General features: G+C 36.6%; 1 protein-coding gene across 1 annotated transcript in view; it reads right to left on the bottom strand.

The window, feature by feature from the left end:
* Positions 1–14,041, bottom strand: part of Lrp1b (LDL receptor related protein 1B) — a 1,542,993-nt gene that overhangs the window by 636,097 nt on the left and 892,855 nt on the right. The window contains exon 22 of the mRNA XM_042055373.1: positions 2,798–2,998. Within this exon, the coding sequence (XP_041911307.1) occupies positions 2,798–2,998 (201 nt within the window). The remainder of the gene's footprint in view (positions 1–2,797; positions 2,999–14,041) is intronic.

The raw sequence follows: 14,041 nt of genomic DNA, 5'->3' as shown, positions 1-14,041 counted from the left end.
TATTACAGAAGGAAAAACAGATTCATTTCTAAATATGCTTATTGTCCAGTAATCATAGCCATTTGATAACTGTAGCCATTTTGAAGTATTTTCCCTATTTTGAATCAATTGATACTCTTTTAAAGAGAATTACTATAAAGAAATGTTACTGTGCCCAGCAGGTAAAGAATAAAATAAAATAAAAAGAAAGAAGTCTTCACAATAGTTTAAGTTTATTTCAAATATTGCTTTTATCTTAGTACTAAGAATGTCTGATGCTACCTGAAGATTTAAGTACCATAATTTAGTAAAAACAAAACTCACTCTGAAATTTAAAACTGAGAGTACGAGATAAATATCTGTATTCTCGGAGCCAATGTATTATCAGTTCTTTAACTTTGTTATTAACCTTGAAACTTCCTTTAAAATCTTTCATTACTGTACCAATACTGTCTCTCTAACCAAAGTCTGGTCAGCTTCGTTTGGGCCTTCTGGAACACCAACTAGACTTGCACACATTCAGAAGAAATCAATTTATACCCCACCACCCTGGAACACTCAGCTTCCTTCCCCTGGGACCAGCAAAAGAAGAATGCTGTCCTGTAGTTGTAGTGAATCCCCATCAAGTGATTAAAGACCCTGGCTTGAAAGAGTTCAGTGTGCAAAGAAAGTTTGTTGGGTGTCTGAACCCACATAGGGTTATAGGAAGTAAAAGAGTTGACCCCCACAGCCATCACTCCTTGACCCTCTGAGAACCTTCTGCCACCAAGAACAGCCTTCTTCCTGTCTTCTGATGGACCTTAAGCTTTCTCTTGGAATTGCACATATCCAAAGGGACAACTCCTATTGTACCTACCAGCTCTAAGGACCCCCTGCCCTTTGTGTTCCCATGACTTTCTGTGAAAAACGGCTTCTGACAGGAGACAGAGAGGTTGTTTCACTAGAAATCATATTATGTAATTCACAGAACCTGGTAGGAAAATAATCTCTCCGTAAGGCTAGGAGATCACAGTCTTGGGCTCTTTATCTTGAGGATAAGTAAGTATAGGAAGCCACTCTGGTTCTAATTTGTGCTCTTGATTCTCATTCTTTACATCCATCCTGGCCATGTTTTCTGAGAGAACAGATGATGCCATATGCAGTTCTATATGAAATACTGCTGCCTCGGGACAGAACTTTGTCTCCTGTATTTTGGGTTACCTGTACATTTCTGCATGTAAACTACTCTAGAAGTAATGCAAAAGAAAGAAAGCTCAATGTTGTCCCCTTTTCAGGCTACAAACACAGATGTTAAGTCATTGTTTTAAAGCTGTAGTCTCTTTGGACTCAAGGGTGAATCAAAGTTAAAAGGAGAAACACCATCTGGAAAAGCCAGAAAAATGCAATTTTTGTTAGGGAGATGCTGCCTACTGGAACATAAGCGACCATCTCTTTATCCCTTTAAGCAGTGTGGACTTACGACTATTACTTTGCAGATCTCAGCTGAACCAGTGACCGGTGGACTTTATCTGTCTTGGGTTTTACACAGCATCTTCTATTTAAACCTAACATTCTTATGGCACTCTTATTAAAGATGCCCCTTTTGTTTCTCTACCTACTGTGGATGCCTTAGATACATCTTTCTACTTTTCATCTTTACTTGTCTCTTAGTTGGCATAATGAGATGTTAAGAGAAGGAAGTGAATTTGGAAAAGGGAAATTTATCATCTATTCCATGAAAACTTTTTTGTAGTGTTTTAATTAATTTGGTGTTTGGATTCATTTTATCTATTTTGCTTGTATATTAGTTTTACTGTTTCGAGATAATCTTATAGAATTATAAACTCTTTGAAGGGGTGGCTGTTTTATGACATACAATTTAACATGCAGTGACAATCATTTTCACATAATGCAAATCACTATGATGCTCAGTTGTGTACAAACACAACTCCGGGGCAGGTATAACCTTTCACTCTTTGGATCAGTCAATTTAGTCTTCCTTTCCTAGTCATTATTGTACATAGCTCCAGGGCTCCAGGGACCGCTTGTTCTTATCATTCTTCAGACTTTTTAACAGATGCCTCCCTCAGCCTCGTTTAGCAAACATATATAAATCCCTAAATCCTCTGCAATATAAATCTCTGATCTCTAAAGAACAGAAAACATATTTTCCTTCATATGCATTGTTTGACTATTCCAAGTTCTTTTAACGTCTGTTGCATTGATTGTTTTAACTAGATAAGCATACTCAGGGAAACAATTCCTCAAAGACTTCCAGAGAGACAGTAGCATAGCAACTCAGGCAATACTAATTCTGTCTCATTATCCAGCTTCTCCCCATTTTCTGTAACAAACAAAAACACAGTTTCTCCTGTAGGGTTTGAAGACTCATCATCCACACAGTGGTGGGGAGCTGCACCCCACATGTCACCAGTGAGAAGAATTCCTGTTCTTAATGACTCCTGACAGTAATCGGCTCAGCAATGAGGGAGGGAGTGGGAATTTTGATTGGTATTTTATTTTTAAAAATATAATAATAAAAAAAGAAACTGTAGTCAGTCAGGAGCTAGAGGTGTAATAGTAAGAGAGCTCTGCAAACTGGTAATGCATCATCTAGCTTTTTCTTTCTTTTTTGCTGTTGTTTTCAGAAATTCTGGATCATATTTATGATATTTTATAAAGCCATTAATTGCCTAAAAATTTTGTGTTAGCTTCAGTGCAAAAGGTCTCTTTTGAAAGGAATAAAAGGAACGAACGAGTGCGATGATAATAAGTAGATGTGCAGAAACTAAAATGGACCAATGTCTGGAGGGAAGAAAATGGACAGAACAAGCAATACCGCAAAGTTCGCCTTCATCCGACCCATCTGGACAGTCCCGTCTCCCGTTGCAGAGTTTCTCTGGCTGCAGGCATACGGAGGTGTCATTGGCACAAGGGTACTTGGGTGGTCCACACAAGAAACTGTCACAGTCTTCTTCATCGGATTGATCCTCACAGTCAACATCTCCATCACATACCCAGGCATTGTTGATGCATCTCCCTTAAGGGAATGAAAAGAAAATGCATCTGAATTTTATAATTAGATCACAGTAATGAATGGCCAGGATCATTTCTGTCAGAAAAAGCATTACTTGCTATTAGCAAGAAATCTATTTGCTGATAATTTGGCAGCTGGTTTTGTTTTATGACAGTATCAGAACATTCTTCTCTGCTTAAAACTGCTTTAAGAGTCTGAGCATTAATGTTTTCTTTAGTTTCAAATTATCTCCTGTATTATAAAATAAAAAGGGATTCTGTAAATAGTTCAAAGTATATAATCACTGCAAAAATAGACTTTAAAGGTATATATTTTGTGTGTGTTTGTTACTTTCACAGTCCTAAGTTTAGGCAAACACCATTAGTTTTGATCCAAGCTGAAATTTAGGTAGATGCTTTATTTTAGGGAAAGTGACACCTCACTTATATATGTAATCTTAGCACCTCAACACTTTTTAAAATCTATTTATTTGGAAATAATTATGAAAGTTGCTTCATAAGAAAGTGTCAGTCATGAATAGCCATCATAATTCTAAGCACTAAAGAACACTCCTTGAAAATGCCAGTCCTGATTTCAGGTTTCTATAGAACCAAGGTAGCCAAAGCAGCATGGTGTCAGCACAAAAACAGATATGTTGATTGATGCGGACAGTTTGAGGGCTCAGATATTAGTCCATGCACTTACAGAAACCAGAATTTTAACAAAGAAATAAAACCAAAAAAAGGAGAAAAGCAAGAACAAGTGTTATTAAGAAAATTTGGCATCTGTGTGTGAAGAAACTTGATCATTCTTTCTCACCACGCACAAAAATCAATTAAGAACCAGGTGTGGTAGCACATGCCCTTTATCCCATCACTAGGATGGCATAGGCTGGCAGATCTCTGTGAATTAAAGACAAACCTGGTCTACAAAGAGAGTTCCAGGACTAGGGCTATTATACAGAGAAATCCTGTCTCAAAAAGCCAATAAAAAACAAACAAACTAAACTAAACTAACACCAAAAAAGGCAAAATAACACTCAGTTTTAGACCTGAAACTGAAACTTAGTGAAAAAAAATAGTAAATACATTTTAGTCTATAAGAATTTTATCTAGAATTCTGGTCACCTAGAAAACAGGAAACCAACAGTTGACCAGTGGCACCTGATGAAATGAAAATACTTCTGTATTCCCAAGGAAACTGCTAATTAGTTGAAGACGTGGCCTACAGAATAGAAAAGCAAAACCAAAAGCATGCACTATATCGCTAGCAGGGGATTAGTGTATAGAATATACAAATAAATTAAGAAATTAAACAACAAGAAAACAACAATATTGAAAAGTGGGTCATGGGAGTGAGTGGAAGGTTCTCACGAGAAAAAAAAAATAAAATGGCTGAACATCTAAATGGTGTTCACCACATCCCAGTCACATTGCATGTATAGCAATGTATCTAGAGACATGAGCGTTACAAACTCTTAAGGTTACTACACCATTGTTTATATATGTTCATTTGACTTCATAGTTGTTTGTGATTTTGTTGTTCTTGTTTTCTCAATGTTACTTATTAGGGACAAAAAGTAAGTTACAATAAAAAGAGTTAAAGAAAAAGAAATGAAACTAATGTTCTGATGTTAAGCATAGAACAAGTAATAGCCATTTAATCATAGCAGATTACTGTGAAATTTCAAGGATATAGAAAATGTTTATAATTGGAAGGCTGAAAAGATAATTTATGAACATAGTTTTTACTTTATTCTCAGGATGATCTTAATATAGTCGTGAACTACAGCCACAGAACCATGTATACTGAATTGTATGAATATTTTTTACATATAAAGGCAAACATATCTATTTTAGACATATTTGCTTAATATAACTCACACAATGGATGGATAATCTCTTCTAAATGCATTAAGTTAGGACCTATTCAAAAATTAGGAATGAGTCATTATGTGGTTGTAGATCATGTAATGTTGATTACCAATTGAAGGTATGTCTTCTAAACTTTAGACAATGAAAATGTATCCCTAATATTAAGAGAATTTCCTTGGTTTTGGTTTGATAAGAATCCTGTTCTGAGTCTAGAATACTTTGAAGTGAGCATATGTGAGGGGCAGCTATAGGCAAACTAACATTACCAAGTGATAGATTATGCAAGCTTAACTATAAACCATAGTATCCTAGGAGGGAAGGAATGGGTGATGGAGATGACACAGAGACATTGGCAATAATGGGAGTTGGGATGATTACAAGCAAGTGAAAAAGATGTGTTCTGCTTTAGATGTGAGTGTCTAGGGATGAGGATGCTAAGAACAGAAATAGACAATGAGATTTTCAAATAAAAGTGAACTTTGGACCAAAGTATTGAGTGTGGGGGTTTCAATTGGGGCTGAACATCAGGATACAGCTTTACAAGCCAGTTACCTATACCAACAAAATTAAATGTAATGTCTAACCCACTGCGTGTACTCAAAAGATAGTCTTTTTTAAATAAAAAAAAAACCCAAAAGGATAGACAGAAAAAGACAAGGAAGAAAAATTGAAATAATTATCAAGGGGTCCAAATGCTTGGATGCTAGAGAAGGAAAAAGTAAGAGAAAACACATTGGAATGGACTGACCTGTGGTCAAGAAGTGCAATAAAAGGTTAGTTAGGCTATGATACTGACAGACAGAGGAGCTCTGGGCAGGTTGTATTCCAGTCACTGTGCATTTGATAAATTGTTAGTTTTATCATCTTTATTTTGTGTGTCAGGAGACTGGAGCAGATGTGTACTAAATCTTCTGAAGTCACTCAATTGCTGAGTATAAAGCTGGTCTCAAGACAGATCACTATGAATGGCAAGATTATTTCTGGTGACTCAGAGAGACATTTTCATCAATGGTAGATTGCAAGGCATGAAGTGATACACAGAACTAAAGGCACCGAGGTCTACAACATGAGAAGGTGGAAGACGGGCAAGAATGAAGTTAAAAGATGACTTTTTCTGGTTGTTGGGTAACATGTGTTTAGGGAGGGGATGATAATTAGTGTGAAGGAAGAAAATGAAGAACAAGAAAGAAAATGATAAAATTGCTTTTATATATTATATCATAGAATCACATTGTAAGTGTCCTTAAAACAACAACAAACAACACAAAACAAGCGGGACAAGGTTAACCCTAGATAGAATAAACACACAACCAAAGACTTACAATTTTCACAGAGGAAAATCAACAACAAATGCACAATGCTCATGAAAAGGAAATGGACAAAGCATTTCATTAGTTTTGTGGCACATAGACAATGAAAAATCTTATGTTATTTGTGTGAAAAATAAAGAAAGATTCCATTGGAGGACTATAGAGGAGGAAGATCCTTTTAGGACTAAAACCCCAGGTTGAACTCACTTTTCCTACTGTTTCTGCTGATCTAACACGAGGACAGAAAACAAAACAATTCAGACTCAGAGAAGAACAAGGCTTTGTGATTCAGGGGAACCCACAATGGATTGTTAGGCATGCCTGGTCAGTGCGGAGCTGGATGCCAGCTAAGGTGACCGCAGGCCCATCAGCTGGTTTGGTTGCATCATTTCTTAAGGATCACTTTATACATTAATCTTAACCTGACTTTGAGACCTGACTCGAAAATGTATGTTGTGTATTTTAATGGAATCTAGTGTGAAAGAGTATGATTTAACATCAATTTATAACAACTGCTGGAAAGGCAGTTAATCAAAAAAAAAGATACCATAAAAAGTGACACCTACATGGTGCTTTTGCCATAGCCCTCATTCATTCTAGAGAGACACAAAAATATGACAAGCTTTTTTTAAAATCTTCAATAAATGATAAAAATGAAAAAATAAAAAAATATAAAAATAATGTTTCAATTTTTTCTCACTTAAAAGGGCTATGCCAATTGTCACATCCCTCACCAGTCTCAACAGGTATTTACGGGGATGCAAAGATGGCATTGACAAATCAAGCATCTCTTACTGAAAAGACCTTCACCTCATGGGATTTACAATGTTTGCACTTCTGCCCCAACCTCAGGGTAGTTTAATTTTCTAATTGCCAATTTCTTATAACTCCTCATAAGAACCCATACATGAACTTTTTATAAATGCTTGTTTCAATTTAATTAGCAATTGTGAAAACTTAGAAAAATTAAGATATTCATTAGTAGATGGGCACACTTAAAAAATTACACATGTTGATATAACCAGAAAGTGAATTGTTTTCCAGAGCAAAAAGAAAGGAATGAATAAGCTATGGAAAGACATGGAAGAAATGTAAGGTCACACTTGTAAGTGAATGAAACAAATATGAAATGTCACTGCATTGTGTGTCTACAGATCTATGACATTCTGGAAAAGGTCCGACAGTAAAAGGAACAACAGGTTCAAGGGCAAAGGGGGCGATAAGGACAAACTAGCAGGGAACTGAGGAGTCTGCAGTATAACATGAAAGCTTATAATACACTTTCTAATCCCACCAATATACAATACCAACAGCAAAGGCTGCTGGAACACACGGTCTTGGTGCTGTGTGATTCATTGCTGCGTACTCACTAATTGTAATTAATGCACTGTTCCCTTGCAGGATATTGATAGTGAACGAAGCCGGATAAAGGAAGGTAACAGAGAAGATATGTGAACTGCATTACTCTGCCCAAATTTGCTGCTATAAAAAAACATCTATCTTTAAATTCATTATGGAAGTTTTACAGGGTAGCCATTCCTACTTAACTAACTATAAAGCTTTAAATACATCTACTGTGATTTGTGAGATTCAAAGTATTTGAGTTTCAAAATGGATTATAGTAGCTACTTCTTTCAGTGCTGAGACCAAAATACCTGTGAGTAGAAGTTAAAGGGAGTAATTATGCATGTTGTCTTATGTCCTGAGGGGTTTCAGTCTGTCATCAGGGCAGCATTGAATTTAACACCATAATGAAGAATAATACACAGTCTAGGATCTGTGGCAGAGACTACCCATCTCCTCTCAGAGGTGCACAAGGAACTGAGAGTGAGGATGTTTCCACACTAACCAGTAATTTCTTTCCTTCTTTATTCACCCAGTCTTTTCCCTTTCCAGCCTAAGGATGGTGCTCTTACTTTCTGCTTGAGTCCTTCTTCAGTTTAGCACTTAGTGAATCTTCAAGGGGAATGATTGCGCGCGCGCACACACACACACACACACACACACACACACACACACACACACCCCTAAATGTATGGTTTCTAGAAATGTGCAATACTAATCTCTTATTAAAATGACACCAATGGAATACTTTATGTAAATTTTCATATTTTTCTCTGTAATTTGAACGATTTCTTGAAATATAAGGTCAATTTATTTTTATGAGGTTGCCAAAGGGCATATGGATCTTTGTAAATGTAATGTCTTAAGCCTATCAAAAGTATTATTCATCTTTTTAAAAAAAGATAATATATTTGTTAATTTCACTCCTCAAACGCATAAACATTGATCTGTATAATAAATTATTTGAGGTAATAATGTAGATGAATTTTTTAAAAAATCATATTTAAACACTCATTCTCACACCCACATGTGTGCACCTGCGACACACATACACCTGCAGTGGTGTTATCATGCATATGAATTACCACCTAAATGATGCCAAATTATATGCTATTCTGTTAAATTTTGCATTTCAATTTTCTTATTAGGGGTGTCATGAAATGAATGTTTCTTGCTTCTTCAAAATTCATAGTGAAATTCTAATGTCTAGTGTATGACTTTTTGAAATGGAACTGTGGGGAAGTGATAAAATCATGAGGTTGGAGTCCCTATACATTAAGAAGCCCACTGTATACGAATTGGTAGTGTGGCCACAAAAAAGAACAAATCATCTTGAAATGAATGCTGTTTACACTACCCAGTTTCTGGTAATTAATTATAGTATACTGAATTGATCAAGACATTTTCATTTTTCATATTTCTTTTAGTACTCACTTTGCTTGCCATGAGTGTGTGTATATGTGTCTGAACATGTGTGTGTATTTGAATATGAATATGTATGACTATATGTGTATATCTATAGATGTGTGTGTTTTAATGTATCTGTGTGTTTGTGTGCATGTCTTCTTTATTCATTTTAGGCCTATTATTTTCTATGTTATTTCCACTTTAAGAACACCAATATGTTTATTTTACTTAATTTTAAATTTTCGCTTAATTTCTTTTGAAGGTTTAGCTTGAAACTCAATTATTATCTTTTTGTTTAAATTTCATTTTACAGACTAGCCGCAGTTCTTACTCCCATGACTCCTCCTGCCCTCTTTTCCTCCTCCCTCACCCATCTCTACTTCATGCCTCCCAAGCATAAGGGCTCCCATGAGGAACCTGGAACATTAAGTTGAGGTAGGACCAAGCCCCTTCCCGGTGTATCCAGGCTGAGCATGATATCCAACCATATCAAATGGGCTCCAGAAAGCTAGTTCTTGCACCAGGGATAGATCCTGGTCCCACTACCAGGGGCTCTAGGTAGACCAAGCTACACAACTGTCTTCATAATCAAAGGGCCTAGTTTGGTCCCATGCCAGGTCCTCAGCTGTCCACCTAGAGTTCATGAGTTTCCATGAGCTGCACTTAATCATGAATAACAGATTCTGTGGTGTCTGATTTTTATAGACTCATTTACATAGATAAAGCTTTCCTCATACCTTACAGTCATAGTTTGCAGACTTTACAAGATGAGAGCTTTGTTCTTATTTCCATCTGTTCATATATATCTATCTTCATGTGTCGCTGCCTCTACGTCACACAAGTCCAATTTCCAGCATTCTCTATTCAGTAATGCATGTTTTTATAGGATTTTTCTTCAAACATTGCTATATTTTTATTATTGCAAATTATAAAACAAAGTCACATTTCTTGAACTGCCAAGACTTTGTTTTTTCCACTTTTAAAAACACTTACTGCCCAGCACCCACATGGCAGCTCACAACTGTCTGAAGATCCAGTTGCAGGGATCTGACACCTTCACATCAATTCACATAAAAATAAAGTTAAATAAACCATAAAAAATATTTTTAAAAACCCACTTAACTGTTGTTATGTTTCATATTTTAATAAGTCAATAAATAAATACCCCCACTTCTCACTTCTTTGTGCTTTTTTTTCCATTTTTTTATTAAAAATTACCATCTCCTCCCCTCCTCCTCCCCCTTCCCTCCCCTCCCTTCCACCCATACCCCCACTCCGCCCCTCTCCAAGCCAAAGAGCCATCAGTGTTCCCTTCACTATGTTAAGTCCAAGGTCCTCCCAGCTCCCCCTAAGTCCAGGAAGGTGAGCAACCAAACTGACAAGGCTCACAGTGAGCCCATCCATGCTGTAGAGTTCATGCTCATCGCCGTTAAAAAACAATGACATCTTGAATTTTGCATGCAAATGGATGGAAATAGAAAACACTATCCTGAGTGAGGTAACCCAGGCCCAAAAAGATGAACATGGGATGTACTCACTCATAATTGGTTTCTAGCCATAAATAAAGGACATCGAGCCTATAATTTGTTTTTTTTGTTTTTTTTTTTTTTTTTTTTTTTTTTTTTTTGGTTTTTCGAGACAGGGTTTCTCTGTAGCTTTGGAGCCTATCCTGGAACTAGCTCTTGTAGACCAGGCTGGTCTCGAACTCACAGAGATCCGCCTGCCTCTGCCTCCCGAGTGCTGGGATTAAAGGCGTGCGCCACCACTGCCCGGCTGAGCCTATAATTTGTAAAAAAAATAAAAATAAATAAATTCTTTGTGCTTTTTAATAGCAAGCAAGGGTCGCCTGTTGTGGTAATTAGAATGTCATTAGCCCCCATGAACTCATTGGGAATGACACTATTAGGAGGCTTGGCCTTGTTGGAGTAGGTGTGGTTTTCTTGGAGGCAGCATGTCATTGTAGGGGTGGGCTTTGAAGTTTCATGATTGCTCAAGTCACACTCAGTGAGACATACCACTTCCGGTTGCCTGTGAGTCAAAGTGTAAGTACTCTGTTACCTCCCCAGCATGTTGCCATGTGCCACCTTGATAATAAGATGATAATGAACCAAACTTCTGAATTGTAAGCTACTCTATTAAATGTTTCCTTTATAAGCATTGTTGTGTTCATAACGACTCTTCACAGCAATAGAAACTCTAAGACAAGTATCATTTCCTTTCCTCTTATGTGATAAAGAATAACAGAAATTCACTACATGAATATACTGTAATTATTTAGTAGTTCCCCTACTGATGGGAAATCTATTGCTTCTATATTTTTACATGGAAAACAAAGTAAAACAAATAAACTGCACTGAATAACTTTGTGCATGTATGTATCATTTGCAGTTTTTTAAAATATAAATTCCTCAAAAAGGGAAAGCAGAGTCAATTTCACATTCTTTTCTCACTTTGGAACATTTTTCAACTACAGTCTTGACATTATTTTGCAATTTAAATCTTATTTTCTGTTTCCAATCTGAAGAATGGGTTTCCACTTAAAGATGTGGATATTCCCTCCCTACCTAATTTGCAATTTAGAGAATTAATGCTATTCATAGGTCCAGATTTGAGAGATCAGAGGTTACAGGAGTCTGGTGTTTGAGATGAGATCCTCTGAGATATTGATGGTTGTATTATATTTTAGTTCAGTGTTTCATCTCACATTGTTCTTAGTAAGAATTAGAAGCTCTTAATGATTATACGTTTAAAAGCTAATTTGTGAAGATTTGTGTAGGAAAAAAAGGCCATTATAATCAACACACATAAATTTATTACCTTAGAAACTTTTAAATGCCCAAACTAGCATTTGAGATAGCTTTGAAAATAAACATGAATCTTCAAGTTCATTGTGTTCTTATCATTTGTAAAACTAATAATTTAAGTAAATAAATAGAAAATTCAAAAGCCATTAATTGCATGCATACTTTAGATCAGTGTTTATATATGTAATTTATTTTAGTGTCACTAATGTTCATAAAGGTCTATATAGAAAATATCAATGTGGAGTTGTGTACTATGACTTCCACATATTAATACACTGTGCTCTGTTTCAGCTAAGGGACAGATTACATTTCAGGCACCAGGTGGGTAAATTATCACCTCTCTCACTGTTTTTTCAAAAGAAGTCATTAATCTTTTTCACAGCCCTGCCTTTACACATTAAATTTTGCTGCTCTTGGAAAAATTGGGTATAAACATCTTTAATATAAACATATTAAAGATAAAATCCAAAACTCATAAAGGCACCACTAAGAATTCAGTTTCTCGATAATTTCCAACCATCTCCCTCATACTTGTATTTTTAATTAAATTATATCCACAGGAAGCAGTTCATAAGAGGTTATTGCAGACAGACCTCTACACTAGAGCACCAGGCACGAGGCAAAGCAGTGTTCGATTAAGTTTTCCTAGGTGTCTCATTCAATTTTTTTTTTTTATTTTCGAGACTGGTTTTCCTTGTAGTTTCTAGAGCCTGTCCTGGAACTAGCTCTTGTAGACCAGGCTGGCCTTGAACTCAGAGATCTGCCTGCCTCTGCCTCCCGAGTGCTGGGATTAAAGGCGTGCGCCATCACCGCCCGGGTCATTGATTATTTTTTAAGTGTATTTTCTGTTTATGTATGTTTAAAACATTTTTTTCTGACTTTATAGCTAAAAAAGTCACAGTGCTATTTAGTCCTTTTAAAATAACTTTGTATTGTGTGTGCGTGTGTGTGTGCGTGTGTGTGTGTGTGTGTGTGTGTTTGCAAGTCAAACAACATTGAATGTCATTCCTCAGCCTGAATCCACTTTTGAAAAAGGCACTGTCTCTCAATGACCTGTAACTCACCAAGTACATGAGACAGGTAGACTGCAAGTACCTGCCCATATATATCTTTTCTTTTTTTTAATTTTTTATGGTTTATTTTTTTTTATATTTAAAAATTTCCATCTCCTCCCCCTTCCCTCCCCCTGCTCCACCCCTTCCCTCCCCTCCCCTCCACCCATACCCCCCCTCCCTCCCTCACCAGGACAAGGAGCCATCGGGGTTCCCTACTCTATGTTAAGACCAAGGTCCTCCCAACTCCCCCCAGGTCCAGGAAGGTGATCAACCAAGCTGAGAAGGCTCCCACAGAGCCTGTCCATGCAGAAGAATCAGAGCCCAGCACCATTGTCCTTGGCTTCTCAGTCAGCCTCCACCGTCGGCCACATTCAGAGAGTCCGGTTTGGTCTCATGTTCCATCAGTCCCATTCCAACTGGAGTTGGTGATCTCCCATTAGTTCTGTCCCACCGTCTCCATGGGTGAATGCACCCAGACTGCAAGTGTGTGCCAATATGCTCATATTTTTTTCCATGGGTTCCCAGATTCTAACTCATGTTTTCAGACTTACAAGACAAGCACTGGACTGGATGATGCTCTTTGACAGATCATTAAAAAGTTTTGAAAATAGACACACAAAATTATGTATATTTAGGGAATATAGAATTCACTTTTAACCAATTCATAATGTATAAATTATGATAAGTGACATATTCAATACTAAAACCCTAATGATTATTTTGAGTTGGGGAAATTTAACATTCTCACTATCAGCTACTTGGAGTGCACAGTCGGTTGTATTAGTTAACGGACTGTCTAATAGAATCCTAGAATTCCTCATATTTCTCTAAAGAAGACACAAAAATTAAAAGAAAATATCTCTTAAAGTACTCAATATGCTTAGAAATCAAGGAAATACAAGTAAAAAGTTCCTTGAGATTTGATCTTACTCCAATAATAGTGGTTAAAAGCAAGAAAACAACTGACAAATATACGGACAAAGACATGGGGAAATGAAGTATTGACTTATTTCTGGAGAAATTGTAAACTCATGCAACCTCTATGGAAAACAGTGTAGAATCCTCAAAAAGCTCAAAGCATGTCTACATATGACCCAGATGAAGGGCTTCTTGCCTTATGCCCAGAGGCTTCCAGGGGGTATGCCACAGACACTTGTCTCAGTCATGTTTATGGCAACTCCACTCATAATATCTAGGGAATGAAAACAACCAGATATCCTTTGAAAGATTAACAGACAATGAACATTTGGTACATACACAATGAAATACTACT

This window comes from Arvicola amphibius, chromosome 7 (genome assembly GCF_903992535.2).
Source record: "Arvicola amphibius chromosome 7, mArvAmp1.2, whole genome shotgun sequence".
Classification (NCBI taxonomy): Eukaryota; Metazoa; Chordata; class Mammalia; order Rodentia; family Cricetidae; genus Arvicola; species Arvicola amphibius.
The sequence above is the reverse complement of the archived record's forward strand: the minus strand, read 5'-3'. Positions and strand labels throughout refer to the sequence as shown.